The sequence below is a fragment of the Monodelphis domestica genome, chromosome 3, assembly GCF_027887165.1.
Source record: "Monodelphis domestica isolate mMonDom1 chromosome 3, mMonDom1.pri, whole genome shotgun sequence".
In the NCBI taxonomy this organism is placed as follows: Eukaryota; Metazoa; Chordata; class Mammalia; order Didelphimorphia; family Didelphidae; genus Monodelphis; species Monodelphis domestica.
Window position 1 is genome coordinate 398,139,422 of NC_077229.1, and position 27,379 is coordinate 398,166,800.

At 36.5% G+C, this 27,379-nt stretch overlaps 1 protein-coding gene across 8 annotated transcripts in view; it reads left to right on the top strand.

Moving 5' to 3' along the window:
* The window catches only part of SLC12A7 (solute carrier family 12 member 7), a 297,083-nt gene that overhangs the window by 248,447 nt on the left and 21,257 nt on the right, over positions 1-27,379 (top strand). For 6 of the 8 annotated variants that reach the window (XM_056824325.1, XM_056824327.1, XM_056824332.1 and 3 more), the window contains 10 exons: positions 1,287-1,405; positions 3,613-3,711; positions 4,838-4,957; positions 7,557-7,661; positions 8,595-8,763; positions 15,916-16,111; positions 16,542-16,711; positions 17,188-17,319; positions 18,910-19,017; positions 23,842-23,958. In XM_056824325.1, coding sequence (XP_056680303.1) covers positions 1,287-1,405; positions 3,613-3,711; positions 4,838-4,957; positions 7,557-7,661; positions 8,595-8,763; positions 15,916-16,111; positions 16,542-16,711; positions 17,188-17,319; positions 18,910-19,017; positions 23,842-23,958 — 1,335 coding nt within the window. The remainder of the gene's footprint in view (positions 1-1,286; positions 1,406-3,612; positions 3,712-4,837; positions 4,958-7,556; positions 7,662-8,594; positions 8,764-15,915; positions 16,112-16,541; positions 16,712-17,187; positions 17,320-18,909; positions 19,018-23,841; positions 23,959-27,379) is intronic. The other 2 variants (XM_056824328.1, XM_056824329.1) reach the window with 1 other exon arrangement.

The following is a 27,379-nucleotide window of genomic DNA, read 5'->3' on the forward strand; positions in this document are numbered from 1 at the left end:
CCTTTCCCTGATAGCTCAAGATGTGTGTTGGAATTGCTGCTTTAAAAAATTTCTGTGGTTGGATTTGACACAGCTAAAATAATAATATCTTTTAGCAGATGTTAACAGCACGCTATTTTCCATTTGGCATTTTATGGATCCTTGACTTCTTTAGAATAGATGCTATCTTTCAGCTGATACACATTATAATCCAAGTCTAACTTGATTTAGTGTTGTTCAGTTGTGTTTGTTTCCATGCAATCTCATTCATGTACAAACTCCATGGCCTTTTTTTTGGGGGGGGGGGATTGGGGGATAGTTTGTTATTTCCTTTTCTAGTGTGTTCCCATTTTACAGATGAGGAATTGAGGCAAATAAGGCTTAAGTGACTTGCCAGGTAATTAGTGTCTAAGACCAGATTTGGACTCAGATACTCCTGACTCCAGGTCTGGTGCTCTATTCATTGCAGCACCTGAATGCCCCTAATTGATTCATTGAACTCTTCTAAAGTCACATTATGGTTTTTGGCTCTGAAACTTTCTGAACTTAGCTGGATTTGCCCCTTAGACAGCAGTTGTACAGCTAGTGACTCTCCCGCGAGACGTTAGAGGGAGAACATCATGTTCCATTGACGTGGTCTTTAGGAGCACAAAGTCACCATCTTTACTATTAATGCATTGAAAGAGCAGTGAACAGGAGAGAATTTCTGGAGGCTAAAAAAAAATCCTTCCAAAAGTGGCTGACTGATGCCACCAACTGGATGTATATATGTTGCAGAATTACTTTTGGCTTAAAACAGTTTCTGCTCAGCCATGAGGAATAATTATGATCAATGAATGTGTTTTTAGGGCCTCAGTGCTTTTGCTTTGCAGATTTCATGTCAGTACATGAGTCTGCAGGCATCAGAATACACATTGATTATAGTGCCAACTAAAATAATTTTTAGGACTACTAGTTCTGTTCTCTCTAGAGTTATCCATCTTTAAAGACAAATGCAGAGTTTTAAGAATAGCTTTTTATTTTTATTGGACATTTCTTCTCAGAAGCAGCTAAGCAGTTTAGCTTCTAATGTTTGGCTTCATTTCAAGTTATATGGACATTTGGGTAAAAATATGCTATTTTTTTTCTCGAGTTTTATTGTGCATATGTGGGGGTTTGAGTTATGTGTGCAGAGAGACCTGAGCATGCTTTTTTGTTTCAGCCCTAACTACAAAAAAAATTGTACTTTTATGCATTGAAATGTGATCTTTTGTCATACCTACACATCAAATTGGACTTACTTCATTTATACTTTTTATTTCAATTAGGTATTTGGTCATGGGAAAGCAAATGGGGAGCCCACATGGGCTTTACTCCTTACTGCTCTCATCTGTGAAATAGGAATCCTAATTGCTTCCTTGGATAGCGTAGCACCTATTCTTTCAATGTAAGTACACTTTAAAATGTTGTGAATGACACTTAATTTGACTTTTTAAGTCCTACTCTCTTCTCCTTTCCTTATCCATTGTTTCACTCCTTAATTCCTTTTCCTCTTTAATAATAAACATTCTGATTTTTAAAAACTTAACACCTTAAAAATACACTTGAGCAATTATTAAAGCCAACCCAGTATGTGTTTTGTTATTAAGTGCCTGATATTTTCATCTTAGCACAATACTTTTTATGTGAGGGTGGGAAGAAGATGCCCTCTCAAGTCACAGAGCTCCCAGACTAATTGGAAACATGTAATGTAGAGTGGGATAAAAATCTTAAAAGAATAAAATGTGTAATGTATAAAAACATAAAATATCTCTATCTATCTATCTATCTATCTATCTATCTATCTATCTATCTATCTATCCATCTATCCATCTATCCATCTATCCATCTATCCATCTATCCATCTATCCATCCATCCATCCATCCATCCATCCATCCATCCATCCATCTATCCATCTATCCATCTATCCATCTATCCATCCATCCATCCATCTATCCATCCATCCATCCATCCATCTATCTATCTATCATTTTAGATCTTATCTATGTGCTAGAAGGAGCCTAGAGGTCATCTAGCTCACTCCACCCCAGTTTTATAGACGAGGAAACCAAGAACAAGAATAGTAAAGAGGCTTTCCTGTGGTCGTAGTTATTGAAGTGGGCTTTGAATTCAGTTCTCCTAACAACACATGGATCATGGCCATAGAAGGAGGCAAGTTCTGTGCTAAAGTTATCAAGAAGAAGCTTTATAGAAGCTGCTGCCTTTGGAGAGTAGAAAGACCAAATTGAATGGATTAGAGGGTTGGCTAGGCTGTGGGATTAGTACATTACATTAAGTAATCCAGTGGATTGAGAATGAGAAAATCATTCAAAGAACAGTGTTGTCATTAATGGGAATTAAAACATTATCGAATGCTGTAATGAAAAGATATTTTAAACCTTCAAAACATATTTTGTGAAAAATATATTTTAATAATAATACATTTTAACAAAATAAAATATTTTTAACATTCTTTTTTTTTTTAAAAACAGGAGGTCTGAATTGATGATTTGTAGAAATACTGAAGATTTATGTGAATTAACCTTATGTCCTGCTGCTTTTGCTGAATTTTGTTAATCATTTCAGTTTTTTTTAGTTGATTCTCTAGGATTTCCTAAGTAGAGCATCTTCAAAGAGTGATAGTTTTGTTTACTCATTTATTCTAATTCAATTTCTTTTTCTTGTACTATTGCTGTAACTAACAGTGCTGAATAGTAGTAGTGATAATAGGTATCTTTCCTTCTTCATCCCTGCTCTTATTGGGAAGTCTTCTAGTTTAGCACCCAAAAAAGAGAATGCGTGCTCTTAGTTTTAGACAGATACTTCTTTTCATTTTAAGGAAAGCCTCGCTTATTCCTCTGCTTTCTTAGTGTTTTTAATTGGAATGAGGTTTTTTTTTCATCAAAAGTTTTTTTATGAATCTCTTGAGATAATCATTTTAGTTGTTTTTGTTATTGATATGTTCAATTATGCTTATACTTTTCCTAATATCAAACCAGCCTGACATTCCTGGTATAAATTCACATGTATTATCTTTGTGATAATTCTGCTACAGTCTCCTTGCTATTGCATTTAAATTTTTTTATGATATTTATTAGGGAACTTGATCTATAGTTGGTCTACAGTTTCTATATTTGTTCTTTTTGGTGTAGATATCAAAACCCTATTTATATCATAGAAAGAATTTGGCACGACTCCTTTTTTGTTTGTTTTTCCAAATAATTTCTATAGTATTGGGATTAATCATCCTTTCATTTATTATTTATTTGTATATACATCAATATAAATTTATATATAACATAATTTATTATATTATTATTTATTAAGTGCTTTTTAGAATTTACTTGTGAATCTACTTGGTTTCTAAGAAAGCTCATTGATGGCTTTTTCATGAGAATAGCTTACATTTTCAATACTCAGCAGCTGCCATTTTCTTGACTATGGCTTGGACCAGGTAGGGTTTGGCAACCTTCAGTTTTCCTATGCTTTCCCAACTTTTGTTGGCCATTGATAATTGACTGGATACCTCTTGGTCCCTAGTTTCTTTGCAATCATCGAAGGCTGTGATGCTTGTGCTCCATTGATGTGTGATCTGTATACATTGTACTCTTCAGGTTTTTCCTCATGTGCTATATGTTTGTGAATTTGGCTTGTGCTGTACAGACTCTTCTACGTACCCCAAACTGGCGCCCTCGTTTCAAGTTTTATCACTGGTAAGCTAATACCACATTTATTTCTGCCTATCATGTATTAGATTCACTAGGTATTTTCATTGTTAATGGAGCATCTAGTGGATAAAGGTATCTGCTGTTAAAGATTATATGTTAACCCATCTTGATATTGGTCATTTTTCATAAAATTTGTGACTTTATTTCATTTATTTATTTATTTTTTCATTTATTTGTTTATTTATTTATTTATTATTCATTCATTCATTCATTCATTCATTCATTCATTCATTCATTTATTTGTTTATTTATTTGTTTTTAGGCATTATTTTATTTGGTCATTTCCAAACATTGTGATTTTATTTTTGTAAGGGAGCTCTAATGCTCATGCAGAATGGCATCTCTTCCTGCAATTTACAGATTTAAACGATTGCCCACAATTCTCCAGGGTCAGACTGCCAGGATAAATGGGAGGCTGGACTTGAACCCGGATTTTCTGGATTTCAAAATCAGCTCTCTATCCATAGTGCCATGCTGCCTACCACATATGTCAATTGTGTCTCTCCCAAATATGTGTCCTATATTTGCTTATTAAACTCTGACACTGAAATCTAATTAGTGCTTTAATCTCTAATTGAATTCAGGACAGTCTTATCATTGTCACTTAAATATTTTTGTAATTTGGGCCATAATTAGTTCAAGTGGGGGCTACTGATTCATATATATCTCATGTAAAATAAGTTTCTCTCTTTTTTTAAATCCACACCTTCTTTCTTAGTCTGTCTGATACTGAGTTCTAAGGCAGAAGAGAAGTAAGGACTAGGCAGTTGGAGTTAAGTGACTTGCCCAGGGTCACACAGCTAGCAGGATCTGGGGTTGATATTTGAACCAAGGACCTCTTGTCTCTAGACCTGACCCTCTCTCCACTGAGCCACTTAGCTGCTGTATCCCCTGTTCTTCCCCCTACCCTCCTCCCCCTTTTTTTTTATACTTTCTACCTTTCATCAACTTGCCTGTCCTTGCTCTTTTACTTTTAGGAATAGAGCAAAATGGTTTAGTTCTATTATTCCATAGCCCATTTTTGGTAAATGCTTTAGTGAAGTATTAGACTTAATGGAGGAAAATAATGCAGTTTTATAACTTTTAAATGAAATTCTTATTTTCTTTATAGGACTCTGTCCTTTCTTGGAATGAGCTTGTGTCTTGCCTTGATGTTCATCTGCTCTTGGTATTACGCCTTGTTTGCCATGCTTATCGCAGGCTGTATTTACAAATACATTGAATACAGAGGGTAAGTGAATCTGTTTTTCTCTCAGTTGTTATTTCTAGTGTTCATGTTTACTATGAATTCATGAACTTAGCAATCGTAGAAAATGGGAGTGGTGCTAAGAATATGGGAAATTTCAAATTAATGTGTATCTAAATTATATCAGCCAATTGGTTGTCTGTATTATGTATGTGTGAATGCATGTGTGCCTATATTGAATACAAAAGTACTCTCCCCCTTTTATTTTTCCTGAGCTCTTTCCAGTTGAGTTTTTTTTTTCCTTTCAGCCCAGAGATGGCAAATTACATCCCAAGGGCAAATCCAGTTCACTGCCTTTTTTTGTACATTTTGGCCCAGGAGCTAAGAATAATTTTTATATTTTTCAATGCAATAAAACTTTTTAAAGATATAAAACCATTCTTTGATACTGGACTATACAAAAAAGTAAAAAGGCCAAGGGCTGTGCAAAGCAGGGAAGGGAAATGAATGTGTTTGGGTGTGATTTGTTGATATGTATGACAAAACGTAATTCCTTTGACCTTTTCTTAATTTACTTTTTTCTCTTTTATTTCTGTCTGATGTATGTGAATTTAATTCTAGCCTGTGCAATGAGTGTGAATGAAATTTCATCTTGATTTTTAAAAAAATGTCCACAAAGGACAAAGTTAATAAGAATGAAAGTTGTAGTAGAAATTGTGAAGGGAAGAGTGTTAACAAATACATTTCTAAGTTGGCACTTCAGATTGCCCCCAATGCTACAATGGGTCACCTTTCACACATCTTTATAAACCAGATACCTTTTCTAAGTCAAAATCAAGCAAGGGCAAAAGAAATGGAGAGCTTATCAGATGAAAGAGCTCTAGATTTTTCAACTGAAAGGCCTAGGTTCAATTCTCAGTTTTGCCCCATCACACTTGGTGACCTGTTTTGAAGTCTACTCTGTTCATACAATAACCCTTAACATTTCTACTTCGTGTACAAATTTGTCTCTACTGTCTATGCTGTTTAGTGTAGAGTCCTCAAAGTACATTTTTAGGGAAAATTGATCATGATTCTTTTGAGACAGCATTAATTGTGCTTGTTTTTTGGCTTCATTTTTACCAGCCTTAAAATATAGCTCTGACTTCCAAGTATCCATAGCTACGTTTGTCCAAAAACCTTTCCTGAGTGTTTTTATTTTTTATCATCTCATTTGATAGGAAATAGGGCCAACCTCATGCAAAAATGTGAAGTGTTCTGAACTCATCAACTTTTCTGTTTGTCATTTAAAGCCCATCACAAATTGTTAAGGGCAAATAAACCTTTTCCCTGCCTTATTACACATTATTTCCCTTTCCCACATTCTCTGGGCAGACAAGTGACTTAAAGAATTTTTTTTTTTGAACCTGTTGCAGATATCTCCCAGATATCTTTACTTCCCATCTCCATTCCTCTGTACTGGCTGCTCCCCATGCCTAGAATGCACTCCATCCTTTCCTATACTTCTCACAATCTCTAATTTCCTTCTAGGGCCACCTTTGTAAGTTTAGTAACTTTCAATTCTCCACGTGCTCATTTCTTTTCTTCCCTCCCACCCCCTACATTCTTTCTTTTATCTCTTTTATATATTTTTACTCTCTCTTTATGTGTATAATTATGGGTGTCTAAATGCAGCCAGGGAAAAGACTCCTTGTGTGTGTTGTGCATACTTATATAAACACATGTGCTCTTTTCTGGGGCTAGATTATTGAGGGTAGGGACTATTTGACTTTGGTCTTTCTAATTCCAGTTCTTGACCTGTAGTATACTCAGTATATACCTGTTGACTGCTTGGGGGCCTCTTTCCAGGAGCTACTGAGAGGAAAGGTGTTTCTGTACAGCCATGCAGCTCAAGGAAGTGTCATCTCAGCATCTTTCCTTCAAATAATTTTTTTCTGTTGAATTGAGAAAATGGGGACTCTTTTGCTTTGCATATTTCCTTTATCCTATTAACTATGATATATACATTTGGCATTATTTAATTAGTATTTAATAATTTCTTGTGATCACAGGCATAAACCTACACCTTGTAGCATCACAGAACATATCTATATGTTTATCTTTGTTAATGAAGTTTTTATCAGTCTTCAAAAGATTTTCTATTCGTTAATAGGGATTTATTGTGGTATACTCTTAAGCTAGCACATTGATCAAGATATTTTAGCTCAGGGTATTAAGTTGAATGGTCCAATCACTGTTTTTGTTGTTGTTGTTTTGTTTAAGCCCTCAGGCAGAAGAGCAATAAGAGCCAGGCAACAGGGGATAAAACTTGTTCAGGGTTATGTAACTAGAAAGTGTCTGAGACCAGATTTGAATCCATGATCTCCCATCTCTAGGCCTGGCTCTCAGTCCACTGAGCCACCCAGCTGCTGCTCAACTCTAATCCCCCAAACTTAAAAAAAAAAATGATTTTTGTAAATGATGTTTTCTGTTTACTTGATGGTAGTATCCCATAAATTCTTCTTCTCAAAAAGCCACTCCATATGACAAATAGTATTCTTTTTTAATAGAGGGAAAAAAGTTAACAGAGTTGATTTATTTATTGATTGTCAACTGTTTTAAAGTGAGTTCAAGCTCAATTTGTTGTTTTTCCCCCCCTTTTAAGAGCTGAGAAAGAATGGGGTGATGGAATAAGAGGTTTATCTTTGAATGCTGCTCGTTTTGCGTTACTTCGGGTAGAACACGGCCCACCACACACTAAAAACTGGAGGTAAGTTTTTCCTTACCCCTTTCTGCTAAGAAAGTATTAAACATCTACTTATTTGTCCCCATATTGTAGTGTCCATCTGTACCTCAGTCAGTGCTTTACTTGGTATGCTAAAATTTTAGTGTGTTGAGTTGGGAGCACAACAAGAATTAAATATTAAATGTAATATGGGTCCTTAAAATAATAATAATAATAGTAAAAGTATGACTCAGTTGCTATAAGAAATCTGGTTGCTAAATGCATTTATTCAAAACCCTTTTTTATCAAATAAGTCTTCAGACTTTGATGTGACTGAAAAGATAACATTTATTAAGCACCCACTTTGTGTAGAGCACTGTATCAGGTGCTAGAGAAGATACAAAGTTTAGAAAAAGAACGTTGCTTGCTCTCCTGGAGCTTGAAGTCAGGAAAGAAAAGTTGAGGCTACAATGAGTACATCAGTGAATTACAAAACAAAGTTCTTTGTGAAATCTGAAGGGAAATGTTGGAATTCAGGGATGAAAGACTGTCACCACATTCCAACCCTTGCTTTCAATCTTCCAATAAAGGGGACCTCCCTTCTCCAGAAAGCTGCCCATTCCAGGGTGAGTCAGATAGTCTTTTCCTGATGAAATATCCACAATTCATTCATTTTCATGAGTCTTCATTGGAGGCATCGTGTCCTGGTTACCCTCCTGTGGATGTTCTTTGGCTAATCGATGTCCTTCTCAAACTCTGACACCCAGTAGTCCTGTGTTATGAAATAAATCGTTACTAAATAATAAATAAACGATAGGTACTTTTAACCAGCAGAGGGTGCTGCAAACCAACAAATAATAACCTTACTCTACTGGTCCATTTAGACAAAAGTTATTTAAGCAAATCCTTTATTCACTGTTACTTATTTTACTTTTTTTTTCCCTTTCTTTGTCTTATTAATGTTATTTTGTATTGCAGACCTCAAGTTCTAGTGATGCTGAATTTGGATTCAGAACAGTGTGTAAAACATCCGAGGTTACTCTCATTCAATACCCAGTTGAAGGCTGGGAAAGGGTTAACGATTGTGGGCTCTGTCCTGGAGGGAACATACTTGGATAAACACCAAGAAGCCCAGAGAGCTGAAGAGGTATTCACCCACCCATCCCCCTCTTTTCACCCCCTCCAAGAAATTTTTCCTGGTTATCTAAAGCCAAATAGGAACAAATGGTACAAGCCAACATTTCAATAGTTAGAAAATTTGTTGTGTTATTTCAAAAGTGCAACCACTTTTGAATGAAGATTTCCTTGTCCAATATTTTGAATTTAAATTTGATGCAGCACTGAAAATCAGCACACATAAACCTTTTCGAAAGCAGAAACAACACGAATAACATCTCGGTTACTTTTAGTGATCATATTGTAGAACCTTAGAAACATTTCTTCTCCAAATAGAAATGTCTCCCATTACAGTGTGTTCTAATATTTAGGACAACGGGGCTGTAATTTCAGCTGACTGGGTTGAGAAACCTAGGATGTCTCTTAAGCAATATGGCATCACGTAGAGTAGTAGATTTGGAGTTATGATGACCTGGGCGCCAGCCGGCCCCTAACACTGACCACTTGCTGGACATGGGTAAATTAATTGCTTAACTCAGCTTTCTGACTCACAAAAACTGTGATTCAATTTTTGTCTGCAGAATGGAGATAATAAAAATCCAGGTTTCTTATGAGGTACTCAGATGATGCAAATAATTATATAGTTAAAAAAAAAACCCTACTCTCCATCTTAGAATGAATACTGTGTATTTGTTCCAAGGCAGAAGAACAGTAAGGGCTAGGCAATGGGGGGTGGGGAAGAATCTGAAGCCAAATTTGAACCCAATGCTTCCCATCTCTAGGCAGGTTTGGTGCGTTCCTTACTCTGCCATCTTAGTTCCCAAAAATGTAATTTTCATACAATATATTCTCAATCAAAATTAGAGGCCCTGCCTCCAGGTCTTAAAAGAAGATTAAAGAAGGAAACTATCTGCCTAGAGACAACCAGATCTTTTTGTTCTCTGTTAGCATTAAAGTCCTTAAGAATTTCTCAAACACCCACTTAATTTTCAGACATACAACATCGGTCAGCCAAATATAAATATGTGAAGTTTCACTTCCTAGTAGGTGGAAGCTAGAAAGTGAGCACTGGGTCATCGAGGAGGAAGTGTGGGTTATTTCTCTTGTGCAGCAGTAGTAGGTAGAAGATATTATTCCTTGTGCAGCCAGCATAATTTTGATAAAATAATTAAAATGTTCATTCACACCAGCGTGGGACATCTAGCTTAATATAGCGGTGGAGGGGAGCAGATGCCTAGATCCTTTGGAATCTGTGTAGCTCGGGAATGCAGTAATTCCTTGGTTGGCAATCACTCATAACCTCAGTCAGTTTATGCTAACATGCAATGAGTTTTAATTCATAGATCTTAACCTACTATATTGTAGGGGGGGGTCTCTCTCTGGAGGTAGGCTAGATAGCAAGGTGGAAGCCAGCCTGAAATTTGAACAGAAAAGTCTTGTGACATAAATACATGAATGCATAATCAAAGATGGATATGGAAGGTGTTGGCTAAAGCTCTGGTTCTAAAGACTTAGTGGAAGATGCCAAATGAAGGAAATGGTGATTCCTAGCAACAATTCCCCATCCCTTTTCATTTTGAAGTTTGTTTTAGAGGGCAGCCGGGTGACTCATTGGACTGAAAAGCAGGACTAAAAAAGAAGGGGAGGGAGAAGATTAATGGTTTCAAATTTGGTCTTGGACACTTCCTACCTGTGTGATCTTGGGCAAGTCATTTAACCCTCATTGCCCAACCCTTACTGCTTTTCTGCCTTCCAAATCAATACAAAGTATGGATTCTAAGACATAAAGTAAGGGTTTTAAAATAAAAGTTTGTTTTCTTATGCTTTAAAATAAAAATCAGCAGTAGACTGGACCTGAAGTCATGAAACCTTTCATTAAAATCCAGCTTCAGAAACTTACTAGCTGTGTGACCCTGCATAAGTCATTTAACCTTTATTTGCTTCAGTTTTCTCATCTACAAAATAGAAATAACAATAGCACCTACCTCCAAGGTTGTTGTGAGGATCAAATAAGATAATAGCTGTAAAACACCTAGCACAGTGCTTGGCACATAGTAAGCACCATATAAATGTTAGCTCTAACAAGAATAAACCTAATCATAATGATTTAATTATATAAGTGTCATCTATGACATAGATAGCTATGTAAATGTTAACTGTTATAGTAATAATACTTATTATTATTAATATAAGTTAGATTTTCCTATATTTACCAAGAAAGTGGGAAGAGTTCAGAATGAAGAAATCCAGAATAAAGGAGAGATTGATAAAATCTATTCAAGATTTCAGAAGGCACAGTGAAATTAGCAGTGTAAATGAGTCAGTGGTCATAACCTAGAGAAATATGGGGATAGAGAATTTTTTTGTGTGTTGACAGTCATTGATTTTAAATTTTAGAAATAAGAGCTGAAATTGTGCTTTCCTGTAGTATGGAAAGTGAGACTCTATTGAGGTTCTTATCTTCTAGGGCATTGCCAGTGGATTTTTTTTGTACTTTGCCAGTGTTTCCTGCTTTCTTGAATTTTCTTTACTAGCCAGACCAGACTCCTTTCTGTCTCTTGTAGAAAGATCCTTAACCTGGCATCCAAGAACTTGGATTTGTTGTTTTGTTTTTGCATTTTACATTTTGATAACTGTACTTCAGTGTTATTGATTTCTTTTGTAGTCCTGTGAATTTTATTTTATGTACTTAAAAACGTTATCCTGAGAAGGGGTCTATGACACAAAAGAAGGTTAAGAACCCCTGCCCTAAATTTATTTGATACTTTCCTTCTCCCTGCCTTTGCTTCTTTCTGGATAGTCCTTTACTAATCTCTAGTTAAATCATCGTCATCTTTCAAAGCTTAGCAGAAATCACTTTTTCCTGTGACATGTTCCTGATTTGTCCCTGCAGTGCCCTCTCTCTGTTTTGGTCACTTAATAGGACTTATCTCTTTAATTCAATTGACAATTAAGTATGGTAGTATTTTGTGAAAGGTTTTGAATTAAACTTTTTTTTTTTTAATTTTAACTTTCCCTATGTTCTTTAACTAATTTCCAGGCTATAGATTGTGAGAGCATGCCACAATATTTCTTTCTATCTCTGTTCCACCCACTCTCCCCTCCTCCAAAATTGTAGTCTCAATCAATAAAATTAATGAGCATAGGTTTAGAACTAGAAAAAGACCTTAGATTTCATGTAATCCTACCCTCATTTTATTAAAGTGACACAGGTTTTTCAAACTGAGGTTCTGAATCCAGTTTTTAATGTTTCATATTTGTATTCTACCATGTCAGTTTAATTTGGAGTAGATTGCTACTCAGACTATTCTATACATTATAGACCTTATCATTGGTGAAGTGTATGGAGAGGTTTAGTTGCAAGAAATAGGAATGCTTGTAGTAGATAAAACTAGAAAAATTTTGCAATGGGTTTTGCTGAAAAAGCAACTTCAGGGGGGGAAAAAAACCACGTAGTGGTGATTTTTAGAATAATAGATGTAGCTTGCCCTATTGGGATCTATGTTCCATCATATGGGCAGGGGAATAGCTTTTACACAATGAAACCTTCACATAGTGTAAAAATGGACTTGAATCCAGGACTTCAATCCCCAGAATTCCTTGTTCCACTTCCCCAGAATGCTTTGTAATCTCACTGAATTCTCACCTGGGTGAGAGCAGGTTATGATTTAAAGGGTCTCCGCCCTCGGCGGGGTCTCTTCTCTTCGTGGCTCTGTTGGCAAGCAGAAGCCTCTCATGATGTGAGTGAAATTTGGGTGGGCCTCATGGCCCACCTAGCACGTGCTTCTCTTGCTTGTATTTTCTTTAATTCTTAATCTTCAATAAACCTCATAAAAATAATACTCCTTGCAGAGAGAAACTAATTTCTACCTGCCTCAGTTCCCTAAAATTTTAATCTTTACAATAGCACCTGCAGGATGATATAGTTCTTTATAGATGATCAAATCCAGGTATTCTGAATCTAAACCCACAATGGTAACATATTTCTGCTGTTTCATATCAGTTCCTTTTGGAGCAGATCCATCCACAAACTGTGTTTTTGTATATTATAGGCATGGCCCTTGATATGGGAGGGAGGGAAGGAGTGTTTGGGGTTTAATTGCAGGGAAGTAAGGATGCTTACAATAAAGTAAGACTCAAGAATTTTAGGCACCAGGACTTTTTGGACAAGCAGCATCAGAAAAAGGACCCCAGTAGTGGTATCTGGAACACTAGATAGAATTGAACCTGTTGGCATCCATGTGCTATCATGTGGACAGTTTAATGACTATTCAAAGAAACACTTTTATAATATAATAAATATAACACCTGCCATTAAAATAGGTTCTTTATGGAAGATCCTGCTGTTTGTAATAGAACTAGAAACTAGAAAGATCATTGCATTTATTGTGGAAGAAACAAGAATTCCCAAAGAGGAGTCCTTCTGGAACAAGCTAGCTGCTTCGTGTCCTGACCTTCTGGGTTATAACCCCTAAGAATCCATTTAAATTAAGTGAGAGACAAGGGGGGATGGGGGGAATGAGGTAATAAAATAATGTGACTGGCTGTTTGTTGTAGTAGGCTTTGATTAGCTTTATAAGTTCAATTGGCCTTTCAAACATCTTTCAATGACACTAGTTGAAAAATCAACAGAATGCACCTCCCTCCTTTATTTGCAGAGATGGGAGAATGGAACACTGTCAGTCTCAGCCTATGAGCCCCTTATCCTCTCCCCAGCTTTGTTTTTTATTTTTCTAAAGAATAGTTCTTGGGTGGGTGGGGGGCATAAAATAAAAGTGTGGAAGTTTATCAACAGAAATCTAGTCTGTTTTTAAAAGCCACCTTCATCATGGATATCTAGGGAATGTAGTCCTTCTCCCCCCAACCCCGCCTTCTTCTTGAGGGTTTTCTTAATCTAAACTTACAGGCATGTTGTTTCCACATGTTTCATTTTTGATTCTAATATGTATATAAAGTAAGAGGTGACATCTTCCGTAGTAATCACAGTAATCACACTTTTGAGGGTTCCTCCCCTTCCCCAGTATAGATATCCATGATGGATGCATGACAATAAACCAAACTCCAAAGGAAATTACGTGTCTGTATTTCCCTACCTTGGAAACCCTGTTGCTATTAGATCTCTTTTAATACAATCTTCTGCTTGATTGTTAAAAATTGGAAAATGCTTTCTAAAATATGTAGAATGGTGTGAATTTCAAACAACTAAATGGCAACTTTTGTGCTAAAATTTATTGAATTCCATATATACAGTTTATACTCATCTTTAAAAGCCCAAATGCTGCCCCAGTGCCCCAGAAATCTGCTGCATGGGGGAACAATAAAAGAAACAACACCAAGGTTGTTTTGTCTGGTGTACCGTGTATCATTTGTCTGGTATTTCATTTTTAAACCTCATAAAATACCTCACAAATATTTCAGAAAGGATTGCTGGATGTGAAACATTATGGCCAAGCTTTAAACTAACCACATACGTAGAGCAAAGTGAGAAAAAGCCATCCAGATGAAATAAGGGGGAAGCTTGTGGCTGTGTGTCTTCACCTGCAAAGAAAACTGAATTTCGTTCTCTGTCCCCCGCCACACTGGCTTTATTCTCTACAGCTGCAGTTTAGAATAGTAGTACTACATGATTGCCCAGGTATATTCAGCTTCACCTACCCCAATCAAACATGCATAAAGCTCTTTGTCTTTCTCAGAGCAACTTTTTACATTGGGAGCTGAAAGGGGCCTTAGGAGGTAATAGACCGCTTTCTCATTTTATCGGTAGCCAATTCTGTACCTTTCTGGATATTAATTCCTTATGGTCACACAAGCAGAAATTAGCAGGTTTGGGATATCAACATGGATCCTCTGATTTCTTTTGACTTTAGACCCAAATGCTCTCTTCACTGTGCTATACTGACATTATTTACAGAACCAAAAAATACTCCATGGCAGACATTTTTTAAAAATCTCCTTCTGTCTTAGAATAAGTACTAAGTATCAGTTCCAAGGCAAGGGAGTTGAGTGGCTTTCCCAGAGTCACACAGATAAAATGTGTCTGAGACAAAGCTCAAACCCAGGACCTCCTATCTCCAGGCCTGGCTCTCTATCCATTGAGACGCCTAGATGGCCATCCGTGGCAGATTTAATGGTATTATTTTAGAACTCAGAGGATTGGTTATTAATTTCATTAATCGTTATTCTTTTAAACAAGAAAAAAATAGGCTATCACTTATTTTTTCCACATCACTCTCATTCTGAAATATATCCATTCTTTACCTGCATTATTACTCAGTGAGCTTTACCTTGTTAGAATATTTTTTCAAAGGAAGATAAAAGTAATTCAGCAAAATTAACCACACGTCAAAAAGACCTGACAGTATATTTATTTAGTGCTCCATTGCTGCAAAGAAAGATGAGAGGTTCATTTTTCATCTCTGCTTTGGGACCATGAGTGCTTATTACCATATAGCATTAAGTCTTAGGCTTTTTATTATAGTTGTATATGTTTTACTTGTTCTTCTTAACTTACATTTTGCAGTGATTCATAAAGATCTTCCCAAGTTTCTTGGAATTCTTCACATTCTTTTGTTTATTAGAAACAAAGTATATCCATTCAGTGAATAATCCACTTTGCTTCCAATTCATTGCTAATACAAAATGCTATTTTGAATATTTTTTTTTATTTATATGGGAAAATTTCCTATGATATGTACTTAGTTCTGGCATTGGTATCTCTGGATCAAAGTATATGAATATTTTAATAATATTTTAGATATAATTATGAATTATTTTCCAGAATGGTCAAACCAATTCCTAGCTACTAACTTTATTAGTAGTGTTATTCTATTTCTGTAGCTATTCCAAAGTTTACTTTTTTCCATCTTTGCTACATTGGGAGTGAGGCTCAGAATTGTTTGGATTTGTATTTTTAATACTGATATGGAGCATTATTTTATATAGTTACTAATAGTTTGCTGTTCTTCTTTTGAAAGCTGTCTTTCAGCTCTTTTATCCATTTATTATTAGACATGATACTACCACGAAAATATTTTTTTTAAAAATCACTCAAAATAAATAATTGGGAAAAGAATCCACCACCACAGTGTTAAGCCCACCCTGCTTTGCTATGCTGAAACCATGCTTTAGATACAGACATTTTTCTTTTCATTGCCAGTGATATTCCATTTCTTATTTTTACTAGAATATCCGGTCTCTGATGGGAGCAGAAAAGACTAAAGGATTTTGCCAGTTGGTGGTCTCTTCCAGCTTGAGAGATGGAATGTCCCACTTGATTCAGTCTGCTGGTTTGGGTGGCATGAAGCACAACACTGTTCTTATGGCATGGCCAGAGTCATGGAAACAATCAGATAATCCCTTCTCATGGAAGAATTTTGTTGGTTGGTTTGGTTTATTGCCTTTTCGTACTCTTTCATTTCCATGAATGCATACTACCAAGGCATTCTATGGAATCTTAAGATAATTAGGGACTACATATGGAATTTGGATGCTAATAATGACCTAGTTCATTTGGCTTTGACTTCATCATACAACTCATAAAAGGATTGGCTTCTTGAAAGCCTTTGGCTTTTCCTTTTCTCTTTCCCTGTAAATTTGCCCAAAGATTTTGCCTGGAGAACATTTGGGGTATGACCTCCGTCTTCAGAGTGGGGTTGGTTTTTCTATTTGTTGACAATTGACATTCCATTTGCTAAAAGGAACCTTCCAGGCTTAGCCCGTTGTGTATTGTCATGGCTTTTTAGATATTTTTGCCTTAATTCTTGAGTGGTGTGGATGCCTGCTGAATGACTCTTCTCTTTATTCCTGCAGATACGATCCGAGACACCACTGCAGCACAGCAAGCTTTGATGGTGGCTAAAAATATTGACATGTTCCCACAAAACCAAGAGCGCTTTAGCGAGGGGAACATAGACGTGTGGTGGATTGTTCACGACGGTGGCATGCTAATGCTGCTGCCATTTCTGCTGCGCCAGCACAAGGTTTCATACTTGATCTCAGTCTACTTTTTGGTATCAGGCTTATAGCTGTATTTCTTAGAGGTAGCCTTACTGGACAAGGCAATTCAGTTCCTTGCAGCAAGCAGTTTAGCTTGGTATGTACTCGGCGCATATCCTACTAGGGATATGCAAGGGAGAGTATGACAAAGATCCTGCCCTCAGAGAGCTTTATATTCTACTGAAAGGAAGCACATCCATAGATAAGTACATTAAAAAATATGTTCCGAGTAAAGAGAATGACTGAGTGGGGGAGGAAAGCACTAAAGAGGGTGCTTAAGACAAGGCTTTTGCAGGAAGCTACAAAAATGTCCCCCATAAAACTGCAGACTCCCTTTCACTGCTTTCAGCTGGAGAACAAAGAACTTATTCTGCTTTAGTGTGCTTGTTTACACTTGTGTGCACCTGTACTATCCTTTTTATAAAATAAATCCTGAATTCTCTTGCCTTGCTCTTAATAGGTGTGGAGAAAGTGTAGAATGCGTATCTTCACAGTTGCACAGATGGATGACAACAGCATTCAAATGAAGAAAGATCTTCAGATGTTCTTGTACCATCTCCGTATTAGTGCTGAGGTGGAGGTTGTCGAAATGGTAAGCTCGAATTTGCCTTTTCGTTGGAGAGCTTTACTTTCTGGAGGCACTTGGAAAACAACTCTTTGAGCATATTTGTGAGGGTATAGGGGACTGCCCCACATCAAGCCTCTGATTTGAAAGGTAGCGGGGCTGTAAGGCTATACTCGCTCCATAAGAACGTGCCAGAAATTCTCATTCTTCTCCAGCCGGGGTTTAGGACATAGTCCCAAGAGGAAGCTGTCTTACTTCTTCTGTCACTTTGATTTCTGCCTCCAGACTCAGACAAGGCTGGTGACTTGTCTAAGGTCACATGGGCCTTAAGTATTAGAAGCTGGTGTCTACTTAAAATGTTGAGTGTATATGTCAGAATAAAGTTTACATCTTTTCACGAATTATGTTCACCTAAATTCCCTGTATAGCCATAGTTCTCTCTGACAGTGTTAAAACAAGTGTGTGTGTGTAGATGCGCACACACAGACACACACAATAGAAATTAAACACCCCAATGCAGCTTTTCTTAAATGATACAAATCTGTTATTTCAAAAGTATACCTTAGCTTTTCTCCCCTGGAAAGGAAAATTTAAAAATTCAACTTGTTCAGCATTTTCTTACTACAAGGGATCATGCCATACTGATTCATATATTTGTTCTTTTACTTAAAGTAATCATTTGGGACTTCTCTCCTTGAAGCTTTCTCCAGGGTTGGCTGCATAGTAAAAAAGTCACAGTTCTGTTTCTTTAAAGAATTAAGTGCTTTCAAATGAATAAATATCAGCTACAACCCAAGGGTGCGAAGATAGATTTTATGTTCGATTTGTATTTCAATCATCATCTTGAAACCAAACTTTAATAGATTTTCATGACATTTGGAGCTTGGGTAGATGTTTTACACAGACACAGTTAAAATGGAGAGTGAGATCTTTCATCTTGTAAACATTGATATTCCTTTTTATGGTCATTCTCTTGGAAGGAGTCTATTCTATTTTCTTTCTGGACACTTTGACAGTTCATTCCAGCAAATGATGCTAGTTCTTAAGAGTGGTAGGATGTTTCAAGGCAAGGAAGCCTCAGGCACTGAAGAAAGTTCCAGCATGAGACCCCAGATATCATTTTGAAGTGCAGAAAACCAGACTGGGAGTGAAGGAAGTCTTCCTTTTCCTCTTTCTCTCTCTCTTTTGTCTCTCTGTCTCCATCGCCCTATAGCTCTCTTTGAGTATCTATATCTTTCCTCTTTTCCCCTCTCCCTTTCCCCTACCCCAGGCTTCATATATATTGGTCTATTTGGCCTCAGGAGGGGAAGAAACTTTAGATGTACCTGTACTGATATCTCTTTAAGGGTCTTATCACTCCCTCAGATAGATCCCATTTGCAAAGGGACCACCATTGTCAAGAGGAAAGCTATGGAAAGGAATAAAAGAATGTGGTAGTGACAGGATTCCTTTTCCCTCCCTTTATAAGCCATTTTCTCTAAAAAGCAAAAGTGAGGCAGAGTAAGATTCTGCAGGAATAGTTGAACATTTGTTTTCATGAAAAAATGTCATTGTCAGAAATAACTTTTTCCCCCTCTTTATAAAACATTGCATTTGCTTTGTTTCTTGATCTTGTAGGTGGAGAATGACATTTCGGCTTTTACCTATGAGAAAACATTAATGATGGAGCAGAGGTCCCAGATGCTAAAGCAGATGCAACTTTCCAAGAATGAAAGAGAAAGAGAGGTAAACAGTTCTAGGACTTTTGTATTTGGTTGTAAGTTTGCAAAAACATTTATGTATTTGTTAGTCCCCAATGCCACTAATGATTTAAGATTTAGGAAAATATTTTTGGAATGTTAAAGGTGTGTTCTAAGCCTAACTTACAAAATCTAACCCCCATCTCCCCACTCCCCCATTTAATTACTAAGACATTGCATTTTTTCGCATGCTGAGCTAATATTCTTAATCTTGTAGCATGTTACTGAATCAAATTGTCACCTTTAGTTTTAGAACTTAAATTTTTTGATACTCAGCATTTTGTAGGAGATTGCTCATTGGACAGAGCACCTTATCGCCTTAGAAATGATACATAGTATCTATTTTGATATAAAAGGTAGAGGTTTAAAAAAGTTTGTGGGAATGTATGTTTTAATTTCTGTAACCTCAGACCCATTTTCATAAAGAATTCTCTAGCACCCATTATTCCAAAGATATTAAGTACGTGAGTTTTTTTAGATCTGAATGAGTATCTTTCACAGAAATAATTTTCAGGCACGGCCAACTTTAGCAAGGTATTCATAAATTTTCTGGAGCTTACTCCATTGAGTGTCAAGGTCTTGAGCTTTCATTTAAAAACAAAATGAGAGAGAAAACTCAAAAAAACTTAAATCCAATTGACCATATACTGTCTGAAATATCACTTGTGAAGGATAACCAAAGCTTCAGAAAGACCCCTTTCAAAGACTGCATTGCTATGTAAACATTACTGAATGAGCCAAAGCCTTCCCCTGAGGATTACATCAGGCAATGGAAAGAACTAGAATTGGTTAACTCTGTCCTTGTAGAAGAGACTGAGATATTATATTTCAACAAAGCAGTCACTCTCATTCAGCTGCACTAAATTGACATGTTGAACAAATTTTGTAGCATATAGGTCAGAAAATTCTGACTGAAGGTACTTCCACTGGCCCTTCTAAGTTGCCATCCCCTTATCTCCTGAGCAAAAATGTAATTGCATAATTGGAGGTATTACTGAATTTCCTAAGCCCTAGAAAGGAGCTTGTTTAAAATTATTCATAAGTTATAAGGTGGGGAAGCTAGGTTATTCGGTGATTAGAGTTCTGGGCTTCGAGGAAGATTCATATTCCTGAGTTCAAATCTGGCCTCAGACACTTATTAACTATATGACCTTGGGCAAGTCACTTAACCCTGTTTGCCTCAGTTCCTCCTCCATAAAATGAACTGGAGAAGGAAATGGAAATGGCAGACTACTCTAATATCTTTGCCAAGAAAACCAACCCCTAATGGGATTACAAAGAATGGAGCAGAGCTGAACAACAGTTACAAGGTAGTATACAGTGATCTGCAATGAATGCCAGATGTATTGCTCTACTCTATCTGGTCACCATCATGCTACCTTTGTGCTGATGTACTGATATTTGTAATATAGATGTCTTTATGGGATCATCTCTTTTTAGATATTTCTATAATGGTACCCTTGAGTTTCCTTTTGGAAATTGTTAATAACATAACTTTATCATTACCTGTCATCGTAGTTTTAACAGCATCAAAAAAAAAAAAACCTTAAGAAAGCATTTGGTCCAGGTATAGATGAAGAAAAAAGACTCAGATCACAGAATTGCAGAGCTTAGAGTTGGAAGAGACATCAAAGATCATCTAGTCCAACTCAGAACTGACCATGAATTTCCTCTACACCCCCCCCCCCCCAAAGAGTGGTTATTGTAGTCTTTATTTAAAGAGCACCAGGGAGAGAGAACTTATTACCTCCTGAAGCATTTCTTTACATTTTTGAACACCTAGAATTGTGCCTACTTCCATTTGGAAAAGGAGTTTCTTCACTGGGGAGTTAATAATATTTCTTTTTTACCACTGAAATCACAGATCCAATCCCCATCCCTACTAAGTTTTTTCTGATCCCAAGTGTAAATTTCCCTCTTTACACCTTAGACTCATTCATCATTCCTAGTTCTGTCCTCTGCGGCCAGATTCCACAGATATACCTTAGCCAAGGTTGTGTATCTGATAGGGTTCTTTCCACTATAAAGTTACCTTTCATAATTTTCCTCTGTTTCTTTACCCCATGATTTCTTCATTCTCTAATGGAAAAGAAGATCCAGACTGCTTTTCACTAACATCCATCTGAGAGATTCTCTTTCATCTGCTAAAGAATGATTTGCCTAAAATTCATGGATTCTGGTTAAGTCTTTGAACTCTGAGATGGTCATAAAGCAATTTATTAAATATTTTTAGGTACTTTACATTTTGCATTCCTTAAAAGTCAATGTAGCGGGGACAACTAGGTGGCTCACTGGATTGAGAACTAGGACTAGAAACAGGAGATCCTGGATTCAAATGTGGTTTTAGGGACCTCCTAGCTGTGTGACTGGACAAATAACTTAACCCCCCCCCCCATTGTCTAGCCCTTCTGCCTTGGGACCAATATACAGTATTGATTCTAAGATGGAAGGTAAAATTTTGGGGCGTGGTGTAGAGAATCCCTAAATAACTTTAGCTAATGATGACTTCAGTAATAAATATGCTAACTTTATCCTTTTTTAAAATTGATTGCCATGAAATTTGTCTCTGGAAATTCTCATAGGTGTCTCACTTTGTCAATAAGGAAAGTGAAAAAATAAACATTTCCCATTATAGTCATTTGATATTAAGATTAAAGATCGGTTCCTATTGATAGAGTATGTACAATAATGAATAACCTTTTCTTCCAAATATGGTGGCAAGGAATGGGTATTTAGGTATACAAAGCAGGCATAACCAGATGAAAGGGACATGATATAGGTAAGTGGTTAATAATTATTATATTGGAAAGGCAAGACTGATTCTTCTTGGACCTATCAAAAATGTGTCATGTCTGCTTGTCTACTTTGGCATGGGCACTTAACCAACCAACCACATGATAATTTGAGGCAGCAATTAACTCAGGAGCTTTCCTGATTTGGGGGTACCACCTCAAGATTCTCAGACTCTTCTCTGCAAGTGGTTTTTTGGAGTTAGCATTGTTGGAGGATAGGGTTAGGATTCATCTTGAATAAACAGGATGGTATCATAAAATTGATTTTGTTACTGATTGCACATCACTTTCTTGTATTTACTATTTTCAAGTATTTTTCCATTGAAAATGAACTGCACCTGGGGGTGATAGCATATACCTGCAATTCCTATTAATGGGACTGGTAGATCCTTTTGAGTTTGGGGAATTTTGAGCTTCAGTAAAGCTGAGGCTGATTGAGTATCCACCCTTCATTTGCCAACATGATGGTAACTTGAAGAACTTCTACTGCCATGTTTTCCCATTCAGAGCATTCAATGTGATTTTCCATGGTGCCCCCAGGAAGAAAGAGATATGTGTAATGAGAACCCTTGTATACAGATACAATGAGAGGAAGGCAGCCACCAGTGTGACCATAGTCTTCCTTTTGTGCCTTTTCCTCAACATTTTTATCATAGCTAGAACCCAGAGAAGCTATGAAGCTACATTTTGCCCATTAATATACTTTGGAAAGGCAAAGGCTAACCTTCTACAAAAAGTTCCAATTGCATTTGTTGAAACCGATCACTGTTGAAACCTAACATTTTTGGTATTTTTTTCCATAAGGCCAATGTTCATATACCTCTGGAGCTCTTTGGTCGCTAGCACAGTGCCTTGTACTGTATTGCTGCTTATTCCATACTTGTGGAATGAAGGAGCAAATATTTTTACAGCTACTCTACCCAGTTCTTAAAACTAGATTTGATTTCACCCATTCTTAGGGACCTACTTCTTTACCAAAACAATCTGGAGGAACATCCTGAGAGATTGAAGTTGAATCTGATCCCCTGAACCTAAGTTCAGGAATGAGAAAGAAGGGAGTATTTTTGTCCCTTCCCCTATTATATTTGATCCTCACCTTTTTACCTGTTTGAGACAGCTAATGAATCTTTGTTTCTTTAAAGGAGATATTTTCTTGAAACCCATGGATAGGTAGCTCAGTGGATTAAGAGCCAGGTATGGAGTTGGAAGGACCCTCAAGACACTTTCTAGCTAAAGGACCCTGGGCAAGTCCTTAACTCTAGTTGCCTAGACCTTAGCTCGGTTCTGCCTTGGAACTAATTCTTAGTAGATACAAGTTAAGGGATTTTTTTTTAAGAGAAAAGAAAAGAAAATCCATCCACTTGAAAGCCTTGGGTGGCAAATCCCTGCCATCCTCTCTAGAAACAATGTTTAAGGAAATCCTTGCATAATTCTCTGCCTGGAGGTGGGTGGAAAATTGGACAACATTTGATAACAGCTCATTTATATTCCAAAAAACTGCAGATTAGTAAAAATTATGGTTATATCTGTTAGCTCTTGGAGAGCGAAGACCATATCTTTTTCTTCAGAAGCCAATACAATATTCAGTAAATATGTGGTTGATTGTGTCTAAGGCTCAGTAGACAAGTTTGCGTATCTGGTTCAACATTCAATTCACCTGATTCAATGTTATTAGTTATTTATAAGGTGGAAAAAAATAAGATAAAATGAAATAATTTTTTAAATGCTTAATGATCAAATTATATTTTATGTGGATATAGCCACCTACTCCAATGTGCTTTTTGTCCTGAAAGAAGAAAACTACCGTATTGTATCACCTGTTTTCAGGAGACATCAAAGCATAAATCAGTAACTGTAGCAACAGTAGAAACAGCAGTAGTAGTAGCAATAGCTATTATTGTTGTAATAGTCATCGTAGCAGTAATTATTATTATGCTAATAATATAATAGTTTTAAATATGAAAGAATAACAATATTTTTCTTTTGTCTGCTTGTACCTGGTGACCTTGATGTCCCAGATTCAGAGCATCTCTAATGAGTCTCGATGCTCTATCAGAAGGAAGAGCCGCTCTAGTCCACAGTCCATTGGTCAGGATGTTCAGGCCCTGCTGCCTAATGACAGCCAAGAGGAAGAGGTAGTTTACAGTTGTACTGGTTACACATTTCATCCCAATTTCAACACTTAAAGTGCCACAGCTATGCATCCTGGATTGCAGTGACTAAATGCTATTGTGCTTTTCAAAACCAGGCTCAAAGTATCCATTCTGTTCAGTGCATTCAAAAATCTCAGAATCTGAAATTTTTCTTAAAGTTCATTGTCTTTATTTACCAGCCAGGGTGGTCTTACCATTTTCTTATTAAACCACCAGAGGGTTTATTTAATTCAAACAGCTACTGTTAGTGAATTCTTTTAATTGGATAAACTGATACTTTATGGACAGATGTTTTTTCTTACCACTTCTTGACACTTATGTCTAGGTTGCTCCTTGATGCCATTACAATTAAAATTATATTTATAATTACATTTACAATTACAATACAATTAAAATCTTTATAGGTTCATGAATCCATCTTTTCAAAGAAACTCTTAGAGGTCTTCTACAACTCTCTAATTTTTAGAAATGTGGAAGCTGAAGAGCAGAGAATTTGAATGACAACTGATGTAACCTAGATGGATAATGGTCCAGCCAGAAGATGATCTATCTCTCAGATCAAACTCAGTGCCCCCAAACAACACTTTTTGCTTAAAAGTTATTAGACTCGTTACAAATAAAACCATTTGTTTAGAATCCCCATGGTCCTATTATTAATTGGATATGGATAATGCTGCCTTGCTTTTGTACTATTATCGACTTTTCAAAATGTCCTCATATGTGCTTGCTTATTTAATCCTCCCACAACCTTGTGAAATATAGCCGACTTTATTTTCTCAGTTAAGGAGACTGAGTCAAAGAGGTTGAATGAGTTTCCTAAAGTCACCCAGCAAGTTAGTGGTAAAAACAAGATTAGAATACAGCTTTTAGAAATTCTCCTACCAATGAATGCTCCCCATCTTTCAACACTCTTCCTTTTTTCTTGTTGTCCACTTTAGGAATTCATTAATAAGGATCATATCGTATAAATTTGCTTCATGCTTCTCAGACTAAAGCTCTGGAGCCACAACAAAAATATCAGTATTTTCTCAGAGCTCCTTTATTATACAATGCTTTGTCACTGGTGAATCAAGGTTCCCTTGTGATGGAAAGGAACTCAGCTGCTGATAATATAAAGATTATTTCAGCTTTGGAATGCACTTTGTGTTTTTATTTGATTATGATGATGTCTAATTTGGGAGTTTGTGCTAAGCAAAACAGGTCCACCCACTTACTGGACTTTTTTTTCTATTCTTTGGACTGGAAAGGATTATTTCATCAGTTAATGGAAAGTATCATCATTGAGGTGATCTTCAGTTGTTCTTTTAGCCTTATACTTTTGTGGGAAGAGAGCAGGGTGCTAGTTATCTAGATTGGTTCAAAATGAAGAAATTTCAAACTGCTTTCCTACCTATTGAACAATGAATTTCCATTTAGATGTGCTGAATCTTCAGCCTTCACTTTTAAGTTGGAAATAAAGTCTTTTACCAGAGAAGTGGCAGCAGTCAATTCAAACTAGGAATTAGATTATTTGATTTCTTTCCATTCTTTGGCTCCATCATCTTGTTCTTTTGGTTATTGCCACCAATATAGAAATAAACAGATCCAAGCTTTCTCATCCTCTTTGGTAATATGAAGTAGATCGTGTCTTTTGCCTAGATCCAACAATAAAGCTCTACCCTATGGGAACTTCCCTCCAGTGCTGTGGCAGTTTGCCATTGCCATGTAGCAACCCAGGTTGGTTTCTTTACATCTACTTTTTGGGGTGTGATCTCACCCAACTTTTCCAGTCACATATTTCCCTGATAAATGGGTGTCTTCACATTCTAGTTGCCCACAAGACTTCGTCGGAAGCAGGAAGCCTACTTACAACCACCCCACATCATTCTTTTGCTCTTGGATCCCCTGAGAGTTTGAGTCTCCTGAGATCATTGATGTACCATAAATCTCTGTTAAATGGCAAACCAGAAGACTGGTACCAGAGAGATTACTTTTGTGATTGTGAACAGCTTGACATCATTTTGACATGGGGAATTCTCTGAATCTTTGATTTATCAAAAATTTGATCTGGATTTCAGCTGATGCCTTAGAGTCCATTCTATTAACATACATTTCAATCTGAAGATATCTAGTTGACTTTTCCTGTCCCACCCTCAAGTTCATTCTGATAGTTTTATATTTTTAAAATCTCTTTCAGCTTCTGTTGATACTTTGTTTATAATGATGAAAGAATGAAATGAGCCAGTTAAAATTGTATGACAAAACTTGGCACTTTAAGCGTTTCTCCTGTAGAAACAGGAATATGCCCATCTGTAGCATTGTGACTATTTTGTTCTCTTCCCAACCGCTGCAGATATAATTGCTTGATTTCATTTGGGGTGATCATTTGAAATCATAAGCTTTAATTATAACTGCTGAAAGTTTTCTCCCCCTTATGTACCATTTTACTTATTTTAATATTTACTGCGAGATTTTGTGTGTCAAGATGCTGCAGAATGGAAAAAAGTCATTATATCTGCTGTTGCCTTTTTAGGGGGTGTGATTTGAATTGGATATGAATTGCTTGGAATCTGTTTTCCAGTACATTTCAATGTAATATATTTTCAGAAATATTATAGTAATTTTTCCTTTTCTACTGATTTAGCATATATGCTCTAAAACATCCACAGACTTACTTCTAACCACATTAGAAGAAATATATCCGTATTCATAGTAAGGAAAAATTGTGGGATTCCCCCACAATACTGTGAGACTTTGGGGAAAAGAACAGTCAATTCAGCACTTGACATTACATCAGTAATATGAAACAAACTTGGTGTTTAGTTTGAAGTTAATGATATATTACAAGGTGTCCTAGAAATCTTAAATACGATAGGACTTTTGGGAGAGATATCCTTTATAGAACTGAGCTATAAAATGTGTTAAAGTAGGCCTATACAACCTACTTACAAGACAGAGTAGTCTGAATATAATTCATTGAATTGCAGAGTTATGGCTAGAGAATTCTAGCTTCTTATGCCTCATAAACAGTGTTCTCTTCATTTTAAAATAATTGTGAACCAACAGCTATATTACAAGACAACAGGGTATGAACACTTAGCCTTCACATCCTAAAAAAGAAAATAATTTTTATAACACTAGGGTATTTAATGTAAAAATGTGTCAAGCCTACATGCTTGACTTAAGTCAGGTCAGCCTGTTTGCCTTTTCTGGTAGAATTGCCATCCTTTCTTTAAAAAGGGGTACAAATCAGTCTTGATAATTGATTTGATAGAAGTTGGATCCTCAGCAAACTGGGGAAGAGTATTGTCCAGGAGCTACAAATTGTCCTTTATTTTAATACTTCTCTTCTGCTCTCCCATTCCCTCCCCCGCTTCCTACCCGCTTTTGCTACCTAAGTTACAAATCCAGGAATTTTCAGAAG